Source organism: Cygnus olor, chromosome 7, assembly GCF_009769625.2.
Source record: "Cygnus olor isolate bCygOlo1 chromosome 7, bCygOlo1.pri.v2, whole genome shotgun sequence".
NCBI lineage: Eukaryota > Metazoa > Chordata > Aves > Anseriformes > Anatidae > Cygnus > Cygnus olor.
The window spans coordinates 6,957,651-6,978,199 of record NC_049175.1 but is presented as its reverse complement, the minus strand read 5'-3'; the positions used below and the strand labels follow the sequence as shown (position 1 = coordinate 6,978,199).

Here is a 20,549-nt window from a genome sequence, read left to right as displayed (position 1 = left end):
TGAGAATTAATTGACTTCATTGTATTTGTGGGTGAGATATCACATCATGCATGTCTACCACAGCAAATGATTTACTAGGACAAACAGCCTCTGTCACAGAATTATTTTTATTTCCTATTAGCTACCTGATGAGATGCACTAGCAGCAGGGGTGCGTTTGATGGGAACTTTTCCTCTACCCGTGGTGCAGTTGGAGTCATAGTCTGCTAGAGCAGAGAGGAGAGTGCTAGACCTGTACTCCAGAAAGGGAACCATTCTGCTTGTTCGAGGAGGTAAAAATATCTGAGACTAGACAAGAAACAGGAATGTATGCTCATTATTTGAACTGTAGATAAAAGTGTGTGTGCTGGGGAGGGGGATCTTTTTTTCCAGAGCTAGGAATAGCCACTATTGCTAATAATAACAAAATAAAAGCTTGGGAACCTTTGCTCTACATGCACATACACACGCACAAAAATCCCTTTCCTCACATTGATACTTTGACTGTTAACTTTACACAAGTGTCACAGACTCTTGTTGCTCGATCTAGCTTTTTCCAGTGGTATGTGACCTCAAACGTTGCTCCAAACATGAAATACAGGCACACTCAATCATGTAAAGCCAGAAAAACCCTAAAAGCAGATGCAAAGTTGTTGTAAATTTAACAGGTCTGATCAAAGATGGAGAAAAATAAATCTGCTGTCGTGCTGTGCATTGGTTCAGTGATTCAGCAGGATTTACATTTATAGGCTACTCAGTGGGTTGGCGCTGGACAGAGCAGCAACATGGGGAGCCCCCTCCACACCTGGGGGAAGGAGTCACTCAGCACAGGTAGCTACTTAATTATGTCTGATGGCACTGGCCTGTGTGGGGTGGCAAAGCAAAGGCTGCCTGTTGTTAGCTGGTTAAAGCCTAAGACTTGGTCCCAAACTCTTATCTTTACCTTTGACACACTTAAGTGCATCCCCATTTATCCTAGAATGGAGGGCTGCAGGTGGGCTCATGGGGGTACAGAGGTCCCTGCCCAGGCCCCTGTGGGACACTGCCCCCCATTTCTACTCCGGAAAGGACAAGAGCTGTGGAGTTTAACTACAGCGAACGAGGCTGAGGATGGCTGCTGGGAAAGGCTCTGGGAGCAGGAGGCTGTGGGATCCCAGCTGCTGGCACTTTCTACAGGCAGGTAAGAGACAGATGTGGCTGAGGGGAACTGGGCAGGGTGCCTCGTCCTGCCCTTGGGGTGGAGGGGACACATCCTTTGCACTATTGTCGGAGTTTCTGGGGTCTTTAAGGCCTAGAGAAAAACACACAACAGTATGCTGGCTTTCTGCTGCAAGCCACAAGCAAAGGCTTCTCAGGATGTAAAATACTGCTACTTGTAGCGTGAGCACGGTGAAGCTTGTTTGGAACAGGTGAGGAAATCTTTGAATGAAAGATAGTAGAGAAATGTATATTTTGTTTTGTTTAAAAAAAAAAAAAAAAAGGCTTTAAAAATCCCTTCCTCTTCTGTGCTTTTGCTAGGCTGCAGCTGTGATCCCCATCAGTAAGGTCTGCTGGGAAGGACGGGTGCTGGACTGCTTCCCTTTTCCACTGTCTGTGTCCTGGGGACAAGATTGTGGGTCCTGGATCTGATCAGCTGGTGGAAATATGCACCAAATAATCTCTGTAGATGAGGGTAATTTTGCATGCATCTTTCTGCCCTTCCTGGGTATATAAAGTTACTGAGCAGAGTAAGTGGAACAGGAAACTTTAAAGAAACTTCAAATGACAGAAGGCATTCAAGATTTCTATTAGTTCTGTCTAAGATGTTTTGGGTGGGGTTTTTTGTTCCTTTTGGTCATTTAGTAGTTCTGCAAAGTCCAGTTGTGTAGCAATGGGTGTCTTGACTTGATGGACTTTACTGATTTAAAAAATAATTATTTGGAGTTTTTCTTAATGTTTATGCAGGCCAAGGACAGAGATTAAGTGGCTATGTTTTCTTAATCATCAGTGTAGGGTATTAGGAAACAGCATGTGGACTGAAATAAAAATTAAACATATTTGAAAGAGGGAAACAGATGAATGTTGCCTCTTTTCTACATCTTGAATGTTGTTTTTTTTTTTTTTTACTGGTAAGTCATTTCTGATTATAGATACTTCTCAGTTCAGATTGTGCTTTTCTTAATGCTGTTATTTAGAATGTGCTTTGTTATCCAAAAGGAATAAATGAACAAAAGGAAAAATATTCAGGAAGGATAATACGTTAGAGATTTATTAGCTTTGATTGAAAATATTTCTGAGACTTCTCCAAAGTTTTCAATTATTAATAAGCGCACCAGGCGGTTTCTTTGTGATATTTAAGTGATGCAGTCATTAATGGCAAATGGAGATCTAATTTATTTAGAGGGGAAAACAATTGTCATCATCGTTAAAGGTGCTGTGTGAAACACTGAAACATAATTTCTGTTGCAGAAATCTTTACTTCCTATGCAATTCCCCATAAAATCACTGATATTTTTACAAAGGGGCACTGAGAAACTTCCTGGCCATGTCATAGCCAGCCTTGTGTCTTCCTGCCTTGGAGGATGGAGGGAGTGCTCAGGCTATCGCAAGCAAAGCAGGTCTGGGTCAGAGCTCAGCTCAGCTCTTGAGTATTTTCCTGGAGTGGCCATTAGACATTTTCGGTATAATGGTTTTGTTTTAGTAGCGGTTTAAGCAACCACATTTGAGTTGGTCTTGCAGTGAAATAAAAGGTGTCCATGCAGGGACTTTGGAGGGCAGTGATGTTTAGTGCCCTCAGATTGCTCCCTGTACCTGCGATGCAGCCCTATGTAGAGGAGAAAGCACAGGGGAATGTTAGGAAGGTGCCTGGATAGGTACCTCTGGTATCCTCTGTTTGGGTGGGTGTTGGCTTGGGTCTCTGCTCCTTGGCCTGTGACGGAAGACTTTAAATTTCCACAAAATCCATTTGTTTATAAGTACCTCTTACTGGACATCAGTGGACCAAGAACTCTTAGTGTGAAGTTGCTGCGCTCCCTCTCCTTAAGTAAGCTTAATTATTAAAAAGCAAAACACATTTGAGGAAATAGTATATTTCCCCAATTGAGTGTCTCAACTACTGTGGATATCAAAGGGATAAAATAAAATTGTCTTTTTCAGAACATGATAAAAACAATTTTATGTAATTCCCCTTGACTAAAAATAAATGTTTAGCAAACTGTTCCCAACAGGCTTATAAAAGATGAAATATTTATTACTATATGTTAATTATATATTTAAAGCAATGCTTAAGTAATTTAAAGTGATTGGCTTGGTCTTGCTTTGAAGAATTTTATATGGTTAAATCTTTCTTCACCAATTGTTCTTTGTGCTAAAGCGGTTTGCACAATCATTCTTAACTAAACAATTTTTGCAATGTTGATTATGTAGTATAGGATGAATAGTGGATGTTTCTTTTCCATCAATGTCATGGCCCAAGCAAAATCAAATTCCATCGGTCTTAACATTTTAGCATCTGGACTGAAACACCATAGCTTTTCAAGTCTAGAAATCTTACTAATATAGTAAAGTTATATTTTACTCTAGGAATATTAGTCTCTGACACTAAAAATCAGTTTTAAAGAAGTTTGCACGTACTTTCTTTTTTGGTGTAATATATCTGACAAATACATATATGTAAAATACACTGCATAAGTTGTCTTTGTTCCCCTGAGCAGCGTAAGATATCAAAAGAACCAGAAATATTTTGCAACTTTATGTCCTAAATGCTATTTCATGCCAGCATATTTCATACAAAATTACTTTGAGGAAAATTATTTTTTTATCAGAATTTCAAACTATTGTTGACAAAACCCTGTCATCCTGGAGTTGATTGAGAGCTGAAGCTTTGTGTTGCTTTGGGACTCTCTTCTTTGCAACAGCCTACTGCCTATTCAGAAAAAAGGATAAACAGAAATAAAGCAACTTAATCTCCAGCGATTCTAAATGGTTCCTAGTTACACTCTTAGATAATTAACTTCTCCTCTGATATGCTCATTTAATAGATATCTGGTCATATGTGGCAATGTTTATTTAATGCATTCTGCACTATTTATACCACAATACACCCTGCTCATTATAAAATAGACATTTCTTTAATTTATTTACACACATCCAGAAGCTCTTGCTTTGACAAAACTCTAACGGCTTCAGGAAAATTTATCCGAGCATGCACATCAGTATATGACTGTACATAAATAGCTTCTGCAGGGGCTGTCAGCAAAAAAAAAAAATCTAATATTTTTCCTTCTCTTCAGCATCACTGTTCTGAATTCACATGCATAAAAATTTAGGGAAGTGCTACTTGAAGTGTGACTTTTTTTATTTTTTTAACCTCTTAGGTCTTTAGTTGAGGGGCTTCAGAACTGCAATAGACTTATCAGTAAAACTGTATTTTTCATAGGGAGCGCAACACTGTGCAGCTTGTGAGCGCAATAGATTTATGCAGGATGTACCTTTGTGGTACTTGTATCTGTAACAAACACCAAAGGAAAGTAAATGGAAAACTCTGCAGCATACTCTGCTCCTGGGAATTAAGTTAAGCCCATGATAAAAAACATGAATTGGTAAGACCTTGGTAGACACTTTCCTAGGTACATTCACAGATGTGCAGATTTACATAGATGTGCATATGTGAGAAAATGTTTACGTATCTGGATAGTGCCTATGCATGGGTGCAGAACAACCCGGTCTTTTCTTAAAATTGCCTTACAAAATTGACAAAAACTGAAATTTAAAGGGCCACATTTCAAATGCATCTTAAATTAGTAATGGATCTTGTCTCTAACTTGAATGAACCTATACTGGGTAATGAGTTTTGTAAATATGTGCCTCGACAGAGCAGAAGAATCCTGCTTGTGTTCTTCTGGGCTGTTTTCCACTTATAACACGTGGACATTGCTAGGGAATGTTCTCAGCATGTTAAACAAAAATATCTTAAAACTACCAAAAGAAATCTGGGTGGTTTAAAGGGACTGTTAAAAGCAAAAATATGTGTTCCTTTCTAATATTTTAAGCAGAAATACATACAAATATATATTAATTTAAAGAATTTATTGGAATAAAGCATTTCCTTGCTCTAATTGTGAAGTATAGCACAGGAAAGTTATACAGCACTTTTTATTGGAGAATTGGAAAACAGGGAAGATCTCTGTGACTCAAAGCTGTCATCTCCATTTCAGACAAAGGAGATGGAGAAGTCACTTTCTCCTGACTGCAGACCAAATTAGTCACAGACTCTTAGTATGTAAAATTGGTGCATTGAAATTGTTAGTGCTGCCATCTTTAATATAACAGTGCTGGATGGCCAATATGCAAAATGAAGAGGAAGGAGGCTTAACTATGTGCAGTATTGATTTTTTTTTAAAAACAACTATTAAAATGATTTAACTTTGTTTCTCTAGTCAACTTTAAACTTTTTTTTTTTTTGAGAACTGTGCTGACATCAGCTGTGGAAAGTTGATTACCATCATACAGTAAATTTAAAGCAAGCAAAATGTATTTGAGAATAAATAGGACTCTTTAAACCCTTCCTGACCACTTGTAAGGAGTGATTTCCTTCTCACTGGGAGCAATGGCCAATCTTCCTATTTGCTGACAGTGCAAAGAGCACGTAAGTAGTGTGTTGAATAATGCCAGCATGTTCCTTTTGAAACATGCTCCTCATGTGAGGAAGAAGCTTGACCTCTTTTTTTTGGTGTTTAGTTTCAAACAATGTTAAAGTGCCTAAATTGGAACCTAGTACTCAGCAGAGATCCGAATTGCACTGTGGAGTTGCCTCCCTCCATCAGTTACAGAAGTTGCCGAGGGCAAGCCAGCTCCTAAACTGAGTGTTTCAATAAAGTGTCTGCGATTAAATGTGATGAACTCAGGCTTTGGAGTTGCATTCTGCAACGGGAGTGGCCTGGGTGCTGCACAACTGCTCTGCTGGGCAGCCCACAGTTGATGCAGTTGTTTTCTTTCTTTTTTTTTTAATCTATCAAGTATTGTTAATTTTTTATTTTCCCTCCCTTTTTGAAGAAATTACTGGAAAAGCTGTCAAATTTTGTGAGCCTTTTGCAAAACATAAGGAAATGCACATGATAAGCTTAATCATGTTATAAGAGATTATTACTCTAAAAGGCAAACTATTTTAGTTATATTGTGTTATTGTGCCATTAGTACCATTTGACTGCCAACTGTGTAACAGTGGGGCTCCAATCAACAGGAGCCTTTGTGTGTTTGCCATCGCAAATAGCGCTGAGGAGAGGAGGGCGAGAGGCTCTTAGTGGTACAATTTTTTCAGTGATTAAAAATACTTGAGATCCATTTCAGTGATCAGAAATTCAGAAATGTGTCTTAATGAGACAATTAGTCAAACCCTAAAAGCTGCACAGCAATTTAGTTGGAGTTACTACTGGAATAATTTGCTGCTGCTGCTTTCTTTCTCCTGATTTAACTTCACAATAGTCTGGATGAAAGTCACTGTAGAGAGAATTTGCAGGCTAGTTCTACTTGTTCAGTTGTTCTCAAACAGCCATGATTATCTGTGGGGCTGATAATCCCCTTAAAAATGAGGGAGATTTTGAGGAAAAAGTGGTTATTTCACATATATATGAAAAAAACAGAATCCCTTTGTCCAAGTGGCTACTCCTGTGCCTTCAGACATCCACCTGCCTGCTAGTGCCATGGCAACTAATCACAGGTAGTGTTTGGGGAGCGGGTACCAAAGCAAAAGGGCTACTTCGAATTTGTATATATTTTTCCCTTCTATTGCAAAAGCCCAATAACAGAGTCTGAGATCTCTTTATACATTCTAATTGGTAGTGTTCAAGATGTCTGATGGAGTTTTGTATTTTTTGTTTTTGTTTTAAACTTCATTGTTGTATTAAAAATCTTGTCTATCTCCAGTCTTTCACAATTTGGTCATAATAGTACACTAATGCAGAATCAGAGCAGTTGCTCTCAACCCATACATTTTTTTTGAAGTTTGCTACTTCTCTCTGAGACCTGAAGCCTTCTGTTCCTCAAAGCTTGTTCGTGTTCATTCAATTTAAACCAGCTGATCTATTATGTCTTAATATCTCCCTACAAAACTGCTGCCATTCCAACTTGGAGGTATGTCAGAAATGTTCTCAGGATGTTACAGAGGTCACTGAACACAGTAAGACCTGAAAACTTTTTTTTTTAATTATATATATATATATATATATATATATATATTTTAATTTTAAAACAACTGGTTAGGTCTTCTTTTTGGAGTGTTTTTATTGATGTTTACAGCATTTCATGCTCAGGAGATCTGGGGAGCTTAGTCTTCTGTCTGTCTCCGTAGTTATGGGGTCAGAACCCCAGTGAATGGTGAACTAACTCAGTATTGTCCAGGTCAGAGCTAGAGTGGGGCAAATGATGAAAACCCGATCCCCTCTTTTTGTGAATGTCTGCTCCAGAATGTGCCTTTCTCATCTGTGAAAGTGTTAATTTTATTGATCTTCTCAAGATAGTCGTCTGAATGTTTTCGCTTTCTAATCTTGTTATATTAGTTATAGAAAGCAAAAATGTTTGTCTTCTAGAACAATGTGGTTTCTGCTTCACTTGATTTTAACTATTAATACTTTTTCCTCACATGCTAAAGAATATTTTTAATACCTCTGGCATCTTTAGGATATAAGTAAGAGACTGTATTTGGGTATAGCAAAGTGTTTATTTTGACAACAATTCTGTTTCGGATCAGTACTGCAGTAGAGGTACTTCAGTTATTTGTAACTAGCTACCTCCTTGCAGCTTATAGGAGTTATTGTGAGTGGTAGAATTTATTCGTCTTTAGCTCTATAATGGTCAGATGGTCTCGCCTGAAGCCCTATTAGAAACTGCAGCTGTCTAGCACTCCTTAGCCTCAGTGTATGCTGTGTTTCTCTGTTCATACAACTACGTTAGAATGCAAAAACTAACCACTTTCTTTCATAAACTAAATATGGGTCAAGTTGAAAATTGTCAGAACACTGGTGTCCTGAACATATGGCTGCTTGCAAACTGTTGGATTCACCTTGACCAGAAGTATGTTTTAACTGAGGCCAAGAGTGTATGCTGATAAATCAGGAACAAAATAGTAGCCTCATAATCTAGTTATCAAGGGGGAAAAAAAGGAGGAAAAAGCAGTGTTACTTTTCTGATACCTGGAATATTGGTAATGGTAACTGCGGACAGCTTTAACCCTGTCCTTACAATTATGCCAGCTTGCTTCTCTCTGAACCCTCGGGCTGCGTCTAAAGACAACAACAACATTCCCTGGAATACGTGCAGCCAAGAGAAAAGTGAAACTGGCACATCTGTGTGAGTGTGTATGGATTGATCAGCAGCTATTAATAACTTTGAAATGATTATCTTTAACATAGGAAACTCCCTGAAAGTTGAAATAATGCAAGATGTCCAGGAATTTCATTCTTCTTTTAATTAAAATCAAATTATTAGAACTACTTGTTAGTCACAGTTCTGTATGAATTTTTGACATTCAGGGTGGTAACACATGACAGCTTATGGAAAAGGATGTATATTCCTGTCTGGATGACACACAAAGAGAGACAGAAGCATGAAGAGCCAACTGTATTGTAAAACTTCTAATACTTTTGTAATGCAAGTAAATTGCCTGACAGAAAAACAAGGTAAAAGAGAATGTGAACCTATAAATTAGTAAGCATTTAACACTGCTTTTCTGGCTTCTTCACAGAGTGGATCCAACTTGCCATCACCTCCTAAAGGAGAAAAACACAGCTTACAAAGTATATCCATTATATATATATATATATATATAATATATATATATATAATATATAATATATTTTATATATATATATATAGCTTATTCATATTTACATCTGTGCTCCTTGTTGCAGCATCTGCGTTCCTTTGCATTCTCCCTCACAGTACTTGGACTCAGTTTGGCTCTACCCTGTTTAACTGCATAATCCGAGGTTGGTTCAGCTTTGGTCTGGATTTGAAACAAGGCAAAAAGTGAGTGCAGCAATGCAGGTGATTCAGCAGACAGTAGAATAGCATAGATCTAATACTGGAACAAAAAAAAAGATGTATTTTCTTGGAATAAATTTCCAAAAGGAGCAGTATTGGAACCTCCCAGTTACTGGTCTGTTTCTTTCCTTTCAGGAAGGTGAAACCAACTGAGATGTGGTGCTCAAAATACCTTTGTGCTTGGTCAGCTTTCTGCTTTCCCTTCATTAACTCCACCTTCCCCAGCCCTAGAGAAGCTGTTGAATAGTGGGGAGGGGAGGAGCGGTGGCTTTCAGCCTTTCTCTGGAAGGTAGTTGCACAGGAAATGAGAACTTGAGCCCTGAAGCTCCTTGACTCTCCTGAATCTATCTATCTATCTATCTCTCTCTATATATATGCCTCTATGTGGGGCACTGCAATGGTATTATTTTTGTTTTGCTAGGGGAGAAGGAAGGGGAGCTGAATAAATAAATAAACTAAGACCCAAGCATATAAGTTTTAATAACTGTGGACTGAAATCTAACTGGTTTTCTTGGGATTGTGTAGTGGCGCATGCGGGAAGGCCTTGAGAGAGTGCTCTCCTAGGCATTGCCTTAACTGCTGAACTGTTCTGTCTTCCTGATTGTGCCTTTTATAATGCCTCAAATATAAAGTAATGCAAGCTTAGAAGAGTTAATGTTGACAGAAGTTGGATTGTTTATGCCTTAGGAAGTGCTCACTTCAAAATGTAAGTGCTTTCAGTGAGAGACTGGAATGAATAAAACTTTGTGCTTACCAAAATCCAGGTCATTGATGTTGCAGCGAAATAGTCTCCCCATTTACTATGAGTTCTACAGTATTCCAGTCTGGTACCTCCTCTAGAATCAGCTGGTGCCCATCTGCCTGCAGGACAGCTGGAAAAGGGCGAAGAAGCAGTGAGTGGTACTGCATTTGCTTGCTTTGCCGTGAAATCCTGGTATACTGAAGTTCTGGTGCTTATGAGAGCAAGAAGCAAATAACAGTGTTAATGTAGCTAAGTGCTGTACAAAACTCCCCACAACTCCTGTCTGCTTTGATATCTAGCTTCTCTATTATTACATTAATGGATCTCCTTTGAATGAAGCCTCCACCCTCTGTCATTTCTAGTTCTAGCAGTAAAAGGCAAGAAATTCATTATGTACTCGTATTTGCTATTAGCTGGCACAGCAGCTGTAAGAAACACAATGTATTTATTTGCAAGTACCATGGAGTAAGATTAAATTCAAAAGAAATCTCCAGTAAACGTTAGGATGGTGTTATAGAACAGCTGGAACATTAAGTGAACAACCTTGATAACCCAATTGTTCATTGACGCATAATTCATTTCACTTCTGCTTAAAGAGTAATTCTTCAGTAAAGAGTAATTTCTCAGTACATTTAAAGCCTTGAGATTTTGTGAAGCTGAGAATCAAGCCAGAAGGGACAAAACCTTCTCTCAACCTACGTATTTGTTTAGCTGAATTAGGTGTGGTTTGGGTTTATTACAGTACATTGTATAGTGTTGTAAATTAATCAGAACAGGGGAAGTGAGAACTCGATGCAGCTCCAGCAGCACATAAATGCCTTATGTTTCTGCCTGGGCACCCATGGATTTAGATACTTTTTTTTTATTCATCTCATTCCATTTTTTTTTTTGGTCTGTTTTTTTTTACTAGGCAGAAGCAGGCTCCTGGATACTTAATATTCATGCTCTTTCTTTTCAGTTTTTATTGGCAATATTCTAAGGCTGAGACCATGTACTGACCACTGCACGTGAGTTACTTTGGTCTGTGTTTCATTGATAAAAGCAGATAGAAATATCACTTTCTCTGTCCCAGTTGGATGGTAGTTGTGCGACTTGTCAGGGTTGCTGTTTCCTTGCTGAAAGTGGCATGGCTCAAGCATTTAACCTAACTGTATCCACCTGTGACAACTCCTTCTAGCATTTCAATTTACTGAAAAAACAACAGAGAAAATGGCTGAGTGAGGAGTACAGTTCATGAAGCAGCATGATGAGTTCCTGCTGTGTTTTTTTTTTTTGTCAGCTGAGCAGAATCCCCATCAGACAATTTTCACTGCTTTCTAGGAAATTGCAATGGCAATCTCTGGCAATTAATTCACACTCATAAAATGGATGAGAGCTGGTGTCTCTGTGCTGTTAGCTAGAGATCCGTCCCCAGGGGGGACAGCTCACCACAGCACTTGTTAGTCTCACGAGGTAAGGCCTGGTCTTTCCCAGTCTGTACCTGAGGTACGCTGAGGTGGTCTGGCAGCCCCAGCTGGGTAACCCGGGTGAAGTGCCAGCAGCATATCTTGTGTGTTAACCCGGGCTCTTCGTATGCTTCCAGTGTCAACCAAGTCCGAGACTTGAATTTATTTATTTTTGTTGTTGTATCTATGATCTAAAGCCTTTATAATCACAAAATGTGACTTGTTTTAATACTTCAGATCTCACACATACAACTTGATTTATCTGGCAACTTTAGATGAATTTTGCTAGGCAGAAATCTTTATTACGTGTCCTGTTATAGGTAGAAAACGTTAAAACGGAAGAAAAGTGTTGCTCATTCCCTAATGAACAGCATATGGGCTGCAGCCATCCTTGATTTCTCGACGAATCATTTTCCATAAAGACTAGCTACGCCTAATTTCTCTCTCCTGACGTGGGGTGAGCGATATGCTGCCGCAGCCGAAGCGGGGCAGGAGCCCCCAGCGGCGCTCGCTCAGGCCGTGCACCCGAGCCCTGCCTGCGGCGTTCCCTCGGTCCTCTCCCGTTTTGCTTCCCGGCTAAATTCCGCCTTAAGCGGCCTCAGCCTTGTCCGAGCGCGGCTGAGGCGTGACGGGCGGCCCGGCTCTCCCCTCCCGCACCTCGCAGGCCTTGCAGGCGGGAGGCGCCGCTCTGCGGCAGCCCGAGGCGCCAGGCCGGCCCCTGCCGCACCCGCACCCCCGCGCCTCGTGCCGTGCCGCCGCCTGACGGGGAGCGCGCCGCGGCCGTTGGGGGACCGTTGGGGAACCGTTGGCCGCGGCGCCGTCCCCGCTCCTTCCCCCGTGAGGGGTTGGGTGGTGGTGTGTGGCACCAAGAGGCGACAAGCTGTCTTCTGGGGGCTTTTATTGGCGGCATGAGCTGAGGGAGGGTGTCCAGCGTCTGCTTCAGGTCACATATATACATATACATTAATACAGGTACAGATAAACACGTTCCAATAGAGCAAGAAACATAACCGAAGCATAATGTGCTATAAATAAGCATTTACATTTGTCATAAATCTATACTATCTTATAAAAATAAAAGTTATCACTAAAATAGTTCTCTATCTCGTAACGCGTACAGCAGCAGCAGTTCAGGTGTGTTGCCAGAACCATGCCCCACTCTAATCACAGACAGCAGAGGGTCTTTGACAGCACTCGCACGGGTGAGGTTGGGTTCTTGCACCCTTGAAACACCAGTTTTGAAGTCAAGTTTCTTTTGGTTTTGTTCACCATGAATATAGAGGTTCACAAAAATCTGCTTTTTAATTGCTACATCCCAGTGCTGTATGTGGGAGCAGACCTATGAAGAGAATGAAACAGTTACCATCTTAAAATTATCTTGCAGAGAGTTTGTATTTCTCAGGTCCCACTAAGAGGTCTCATTAAATCATTGCCACTTGTTATATTAATGGCTTAGGCTGTCAATCAAGATTTTTGACCTTTTTAATAAGAACAATCTATTCCATTGTTTTCTGGTTGGAAACATTTTAAAAGTGTCTCATTTGATTTCCACAAGTACATGTGCACAGACTGTATTTTAAAACTTAAGAAGAGAACTTAATTTGTATAATACAAATAATGTTAAATAAGCACCTAAGAAAACTCGTATTTCCTGAAATCCTTAGTAGATGGATCTGCAGCATGGGATGATACCATACAGGTGTTGGGGATTCTGGTAACTGAGAAGCAGCACGGTCCCTTATGAAGTTCTTGCTGGCAAACTGAGGATAAGTTTGTAATGCCCTGTGCTGTGAATTTTATCCATCTTTAAGTTATTCAAGATTCTCCAGCTTAAACAAACCAGGAACCGAGTCTGAAATTTCTTAAACGGAGTAAGGTACTTTGCAGATGCTACAGTTAGCACGAGTAATGACTGAGGTTAAACACATACATAAATGGAGAGACTGAGTTTGTTGAAGCTTTTCAGGTATTCAGGCAGATCACTAAGTGTCTGAGGTACAAGGATAGAATGCTTAGCTAAATTAATAGGAAGCGTGGGTGGTCACTGGTTTCTTTCTCAAGTAAGAATAAGATGTCAGCATTTTCCACCACCAGTATTTTCTGATGTCAAAAAATCCAAAACACTTGTTATAGCAGCTACAGACAAGGTGCTCTTAATAATACATAGGTATAAAATTTCAGTAGTTGGAGTTTCTGCCTGAATTATCAGTAATTGTGTGTTGAGTACAGTGTCTGAGCTACTGTTAAAATCCCAGACAAAAGAAAAAAAAAAGTAAAAATGCAAACACAAGTAATGTTTGCAAATAAATATTTACACCTATCAAACTACGAATACAAAATGAAATGATATATTTCATTAGAATTAAATTAATAAATAATCAACTATCAAATTTCAGAATTTTATACACTTAAAGTATGGTCATAATTTCAAACAGTTATATGAAAAAAATCTTGAGATTGTAGTGCTACATTTATATTAAAAGAGCAGAATGCCTTTGCAGTGACATAAGACAGCAAAATTACTGGGAATGTTTCAAAGTAATTTTTGTAATTATAGCATGGGAACAATTTAAAGTCATAACTTGAACAGTATACCCATTAAGTGAACATTCAGTTTGACTAACTGTTTGACTAACACTTTTTAAAAATTATTATTATTATTTTTAGAGGGACATTTTAGGGGGACATTTTAACTTTGGGGCAGCTTTTATGACATAGTACTATTTACATAATTTAAAAATAAATTCTGTCTTTGGTTTGAACCACACTCATGGAGTAATAAAACATACATATTTTTAAAACACATTAACTTTAAAAAAAAAAAAAAGACCCACCCCTCAATCACTGTAAATCAACACAGTTGATTTGCTCGAACATAGCTGACTTGCTCTGATTGATTATTAGGCTCGCTGTGCTTTCCTATGAGGGGTTGTAGATTGCTTTTATTCAGCAGACTATTTAATTGGATGTATGCAACTTGAAAGAGGCAGTAAAATAAGTATGGGCATAAGTAATCTACTGAGTCAGTATCTAGAGTTCTTAGACAGAAACATATCTGTGCTTCTGGTTTATTGTAATAAATCCATTCCCTTGCTTTTAGGCCTATGAGTGCTTAAGCACATGATCGTTCAGTCTACAAAGGAAGAAAAAAGGTCTCTGCTTCTCCACACGCAAGTCCCTGTGCAGACTTCCGAGTGTGCTCCAGTGTGCCTAAGAAAAGATCAGCGCTGGATTCAGTTAGTAAGTGTCTTTAGTCTGTCGCCAAGTTATATTCTAACAATTATGACTGAACAGAGCTAAGCAAGGCGACATATTTCAGCTTGAGAGAAGGTATCTGAAAATACCAGTCGTTGGAAGGATTTGTAGGGAGTTAAGGAGATAATAAGAAAAAACTCAGGATTACACATAGAAAAGGTGGGAATTACCAGGTACTATATTATTTTTGCAATTGAATTTACTGTATGTTGCAGAATATACCATGTATCTGATATTAAAAAAATATAAAATATAAATCCCTCCCAAGTGGGATAATGCAAAGCTGATATGAGTACCGCTGCTCTTAAACTGGTATTTATTGTTCTGTCTTGGGGACTTCCTCATCTTGCAAGTTTGCCTCTTCATTCTAGTTATTTATTGCTCTTTGATTTTCTGTGGTTGCATACAGCTGTCCTGTTAGTCACAGGGACAGAATTCATTCCTGTGCAAACAAAACAGGTTTTAAGCAGAATTGAATTGCACTTATGCTTTGTGCTTTGCCTCTTTGTTAGATTGGATTTTGCTCACTCGCAGAAAGAAATAATTAAGTAAATTCATTATGGACAAAAGTCTCCCAGTTCTCTTTGATGGACCTTATCTCAAATATGCTGCCTTCAGGATGGGCCTGTGCTTGAGGCCGTTGCAAACCAGAATAAAGGCAAAACTACTTCTGCAGCATTTTTGGATTGGGGGAACATACAGATACTATTCTAATTTTCCTATAATCTCTTGTTGTTTGTAGAAATACATGGTGACCCCTATTAAAAATTATCTGCTTTTGTAATGTTGGAAATAAGATGGTGGTATTAAATACTCTTCATGCAAATTTCATGACTTGATGATATCAGCTTATTATTTACAATCTTATGCTCAATATACCTAGTAGGGGAAACTACTATTTTTTTTTCTTTTTTCTTTGCATGCAAACCTTTCAGGAAGAGATGAAAGTGATTTAGAACTACTTGCAGGGGATATTAATTAATTGGTGTGCTGTAGTATTTTATTCATGTCATAGACAAACTTAATTTTTTTTATATGATAAAGTGGCATAAATCAATTATGGTTAGAAATAGTAGTACAATACAGGCACATATTACTGCCTCCTTCATTTCAGCCAGTGAGACCAAACCTTTCTGCTGACTCTCAGACATGAAATGGAAGATTTCATATTTATAGGGCTTTAAATGTTGGCAACAACGTAAAACACATGGCATTTTTGTTCTACACTGAAATATTACTAGTACTATCTTGCCTTTGAACAACTATGTCACTGTTTCTTCATAGGGTGGATTCAGCAAAATAATTCCCACAGCCTCTTAGAGTTTGCGGTCACTGCAACCGTGTAGCTTCTTCTTGTTTAGCAAGTGGCTTTGCCGTAGTAGAGTTGCATTTGCTGCACAGATCTCTGATTTCTAGGAGACTTTCTTCCACAGCTTTTGCCAGCATGTCTGAGGAGGTTTCTTTGCAGTCTTTAAAGCTTGAAATGCAGAATAATATATGCTCTGGCTGAGGGTTATAACATGCCCCGTAGCCGTTGGGCACCACAGGCCCATAGCAGCAGAACATTTCCATAGTAGTTGGAACCTGGGTGCAGGGAGAAGGTAAGGAGTGATTTCTGATTAATCAAGACACCTGAAATCAGCTGGTTAAGAATGAGGAAACAGATAAACAAATGCTACTAATGCTCAAAATGTGGAGAATCCCCTTTGTAGAGTATGAGTTCCTTCAGAAGTCTAGACCTGGAGCTGATACGTGGAAAGTAAAAGCTGATCTCAGTATAGAATGTGGCTGCTCTGTTTCTTTTCCAAGGTCTGAGAATTGGTATCATTTGAAGGGGATATAATACACTTCTCTTCTCACTTGATAGAGGTACTTAGCATATATAAGCTTTGTTCCTGACAGATATGCAATTTTTAATGCTGTATGTAATTTTGATACGTTCTCATGTTGCATAAGATTTCTCTAAGGTTTGTAATTTCTTAAGGTTATCTTAAGGTTATGTTAACCTTCTAGTGTGAAAAGTGTAATCAATCATAGAAGGTAGTATCATCCATTTCTATGTTAGCTTATATTCTAATAATAATTTATATTCTAATCATAGTATTCATTAATTGTAATGCTGGGTAAAAGCATATTTTAATGCACCTAGGTGCTGTATTTCTATTACACCTCAATTTAATACTGGCATAATACAGGAGTGAAACACTTTCTCCTGGAGAAAATAAAAGATGTGTTAGAAATCTGTGCCTCAGACTTTGTGTACATGGGCCTTCACAAATGACATTTGGCTTTTTAATGGTGTAGAACAAGCCATTAGTCCTGCTAATAGAGCCATAGAATTGTCAGATAAATTTGCTGCGCAACAGCCGAAGGCCATAAAGCTATTCAGAAACACTCTTTGCTCACGGATAGTTTCTTGGAGAATTTATGTAGTAGGATGTTGGTTACATTCACTCATGTCTCAAGCCTACAAACATTATGACAAGATCAAATTACTTATTAAGGCTTTATGCTGTAGCATGATATTATAAGTCTTTTTTTTTTTGTTGTTGCATAGTTCCAATCCATGCTGCTGGGTTAGTGTTTCAGAAAATGAATTCCTGCAGAAATTTCTTCTTTCATTAGGACTGCTACTATATGCAATGAAACATTTAATTTTTAGCTTGTATGAAACAAAAGGTGTTTCCTTATTCAGAATATTAAATGTAGGAAATGTTCACTCTTAGAGTATCTTAGTACAGTTGCACGTAACTGTAAATCCATAACTGTCTAAAATGTCTGTAAATCTAAGAAGCATGTCTGCACGGATTGCAGTCTTACACTGAATAACTGAAGGCTCTTGAAGATTTCTAACACTGCTACTTCTAAGAGTAAAATTTCCCGATGCCTCTTAGCTTTTCTTTCTCAGAGTGGCAGCCTGTCTGGCTTGTGGCTGCACAATTCACTGGAACAGAATTCCCGCTAGAGCCGGCACCTCAGGGGAGGAAGGAAAAGAAAGGAAACAGGAAGATACATAGTATGGGGAGTGAGGAAACGCCAAGCCCTTGTACAAATTTTACTGAATTTGTATGTGTGCGTTTCTAGAATTTCTGGGAAGGGCTTTATGATGTTGTTAGGGAACTGATAACTTCAGCCAGTAGTTACTATGCTGATTTTGAAGAGCAAGCCAAAACTGAATTAAAAATTTTGCAGACTTCTTGATGGTACTAGCATTTTTTTTATTTTTTAAAATCTATCGTTCTCACTGTGAGATACAGGGTCTGGCAGAACACAGATTAATTAGCCTTTGGTTAGCAAGACCAATGGATAGGAAAAACTCACCTGGCTGGTCGAGAGGATGAATCGATTGCTTGTCAAATACGTCTCGTCTGTAAATATCTCTGGCAGTTCCTTGAAGTGTTCTCGTGCCGCCTCTCTCAGCCCTAGCAGATGATTGTCTATTGCCATCCCAGTAATAGCCTGTGTACAACATGACAGACACCAGCAGTTAACTGAGTATGGAGGCGCTTTGCTGGCTGCTGCTGCCTTGCTTTCTGCTCAGAGCTGATGAACTTGCCTAGAGTGATATAATGCCTGTAACGTTCAGATATTGCTCGGAGTGTGTGCTTTGCTGATGGTCAGTAACTAGATGTCCATATGGTGCTTTGAAAATGTAAAAATTTGGAAGGAGATTGTCTGGAGATGTGTTTTGTGCTGATGTTATCTGGAGTTATGGGTGCACATAATTTCTCAAATTAATATTCTCCATGAATATCATGGAGTGGGCTTTCAGAGCTGCTGAAGGGAGCAGAAGAGGAAGGAAGCTCCAAAACACTTCCAAATAAGAACAAATTAATCTTTTGTTGCCTTACTACCTGGGTCTCACTCTGGCAGGTCTGTCATTGCATAAAAGTGAGATCCAAAGATCTAGTAGATGTCTACTACCAGATTTACTAGGGATCACAGAACATCTTAATTTGGAAGGGACCTCTGGAAGTCTTTCTGATTCCACTACATCTGAGTGCAGAGCCAATATAAAAGTTAGATCCAGTTTCAAGTGTAGAATGGGTAGATCTCCCGTTCTATCACAGATCTGCTAGTGTTCCCCACCGCTTTCTCAGGTGGATTAGGGATTAGGATGCAGATGTCGTCTTTATTTAATTCACTGCCCAAGTAACCCAATTTCCCTTCTCGTTGCAGAGCTGGATTATCTCAGGGGCAGCCCTTACTTTAGCCCTCCCTCTAATGAGGCAATTGAAAACGGCAAGCGTAGGAAGCATAGGGGCATGCTGGTGTCCAGCTCTTGGGAACTAACCACTGCCAAGCCTGCAGTAAGTCTGTCCCCTGTGGGCTTACTGTGCTTGTGTCTCTGCTCGATCCAGCTATCTCCCGCTGTAGACTTCAGGAATTTAATTAGCTGTAAGATCTTTGCCTGCTAGCAAATGTGATTGAAGATGGCTAATGGGATCAAAAGTCAGTAGAAAGAATGGGCAGACAGTACAGTTACATGAGTTTTGTTTCTTTAGGAAACCAAGTCAAAAAGTTGGCATCTGAAGAAGAGTGAAGAAATTGCCTCAGATGATCCTTCAGTCTGGGCTGACCCTTGCTGGAGAGGGCACTGATTGTATGGACTGAGCTGTGGCTCATTCCTTGGTAGCAGGCTGAAGTCACGTAGGAAGGAAATGTAGAACAAGGGAAACAAGCAGCCAGAGAGAGAAGGTAGGAATTTTTTTTAAAAAAAGAATACAAGCTAGTTTTCCTCTTAAGGGGAGAATTAAAAATAAAAAAATAAATAAAAGGCACAAGCTTGGTTTTCCTCTGGAGAGGAGAATCATTTTAACCACTAATGAGTGCCTGAAGCAAGGGGCTGGGAGTGCATAATCTTGTTTGGCTTATTAAGGAGTAGGCACCCATTGGGAAGGGGGCCATTTGTTCATCAGCCCAGATGGAGCAAGGATGCTGCAAAACGTAGCATGCATCAGGGTAGTGTTTATGTTGTTTTTTCGCATGGAGGGAAACTGACTTGATAATCAAAGGAAATATTTTGCTATCACACAAGATTTATAAGGCTGTTAGCAATGACATTTTTGCAACATAGATCAATGTCATGTCTGAAGAGAGGCTGAGACAGGCTAACGAAATAAACTGTGAGTCAACGCATAGGAAAAAACTGTGCTAAATTGAATTTTAGAGCTCCACATTTAAGATAGCAATGCTACTAGTAAGCCCTAACAAGGGGAAATAAAATCATTAGATTGCTTTTTGTTTTATGAAGTAGACTTTTTTGTTTTTCTTAGGAGCTATTACATTTCAGTCTGTTACACCCAATTTACTCAGACCATGGAAGTCCTGCCCCTAGTTTAAAGGCACATCAATTAAATCTGCTATTCTGACAAAGAAAGGGGGGCTTGGTGAGAAGAAATACCTAAAGGCTTTTTTAAATTTAAAGATAAGTTAATTTTCCTATGGTGATTTTAGTATTTTCCCATGAGCTATACTTGAGGGTGAATTTTATAACATTTTCTTGAACTGAAATTACTTGGAGGGAGGGTTTTATAAAATACATATATATATTTAAAGAGATGTCGTACAGAAACTCCATTGGTTGTGACCTAGTAGATCTGCAGCATGTTGTGTTCATTGTGCGATTTCTCTGAGATGGTTCAGGTGAGATAGCTACTTGCCTCTGCTTTAGAGATGTTGTTGTGTCTTAGCTTCAAAAATGCAGGGTCTTGGCATTATACTTGAAACACAAAACTGCTTTTCTTCCCTGGTTCTTTTGTTTCACAGTCCTAGGAACAAATCCCACCTCAAAGCAACACTTCACCTCTCCAGTGCTCTGGGTATACCTCTGAAACCACCTCTGGACATGAATAATTTCTTGAATGTTATGAGTAGTTAAACAGCAATCAGCACTGTGGGTTTGTTAGGCAATGGTCTGTGGCAAAACCATGGGTAGCAAATTCACTTAACATAGCTGGTTATTAACATGTATTAATTTCATGAGTGGTTTGACGAAGTTGTTTGTAGAGGAAGTCTGTGCTTTGTCCTGGCACAGTGGGATGTGGAGCATTACCCAGGCTCATTCATAATCAGCAGAAAATGAGTTGTATTTGATACTAAACTGATTTC

At 39.1% G+C, this 20,549-nt stretch overlaps 2 protein-coding genes across 2 annotated transcripts in view; both read right to left on the bottom strand.

Moving 5' to 3' along the window:
* Positions 1-8,404: 8,404 nt before the first annotated feature.
* C7H10orf53 (chromosome 7 C10orf53 homolog) lies at positions 8,405-12,127 on the bottom strand (the record flags this gene model as incomplete). The annotated part of the gene is given in 5 exon segments (XM_040564009.1): positions 8,405-8,722; positions 9,751-9,785; positions 9,787-9,868; positions 11,841-11,867; positions 11,941-12,127. Coding segments are annotated over 5 exon segments (396 nt in total), but the record flags the coding sequence as incomplete, so codon positions are not given.
* Positions 12,128-13,576: 1,449 nt separating this feature from the next.
* Positions 13,577-20,549, bottom strand: part of CHAT (choline O-acetyltransferase) — a 41,117-nt gene continuing 34,144 nt past the window's right edge. The window contains exons 14-15 of the mRNA XM_040564055.1: positions 17,760-17,897; positions 13,577-16,022 (exon numbers count right to left, since the gene is read on the bottom strand). Of these exons, the coding sequence (XP_040419989.1) occupies positions 15,768-16,022; positions 17,760-17,897 (393 nt within the window). The 3' untranslated portion in view covers positions 13,577-15,767. The remainder of the gene's footprint in view (positions 16,023-17,759; positions 17,898-20,549) is intronic.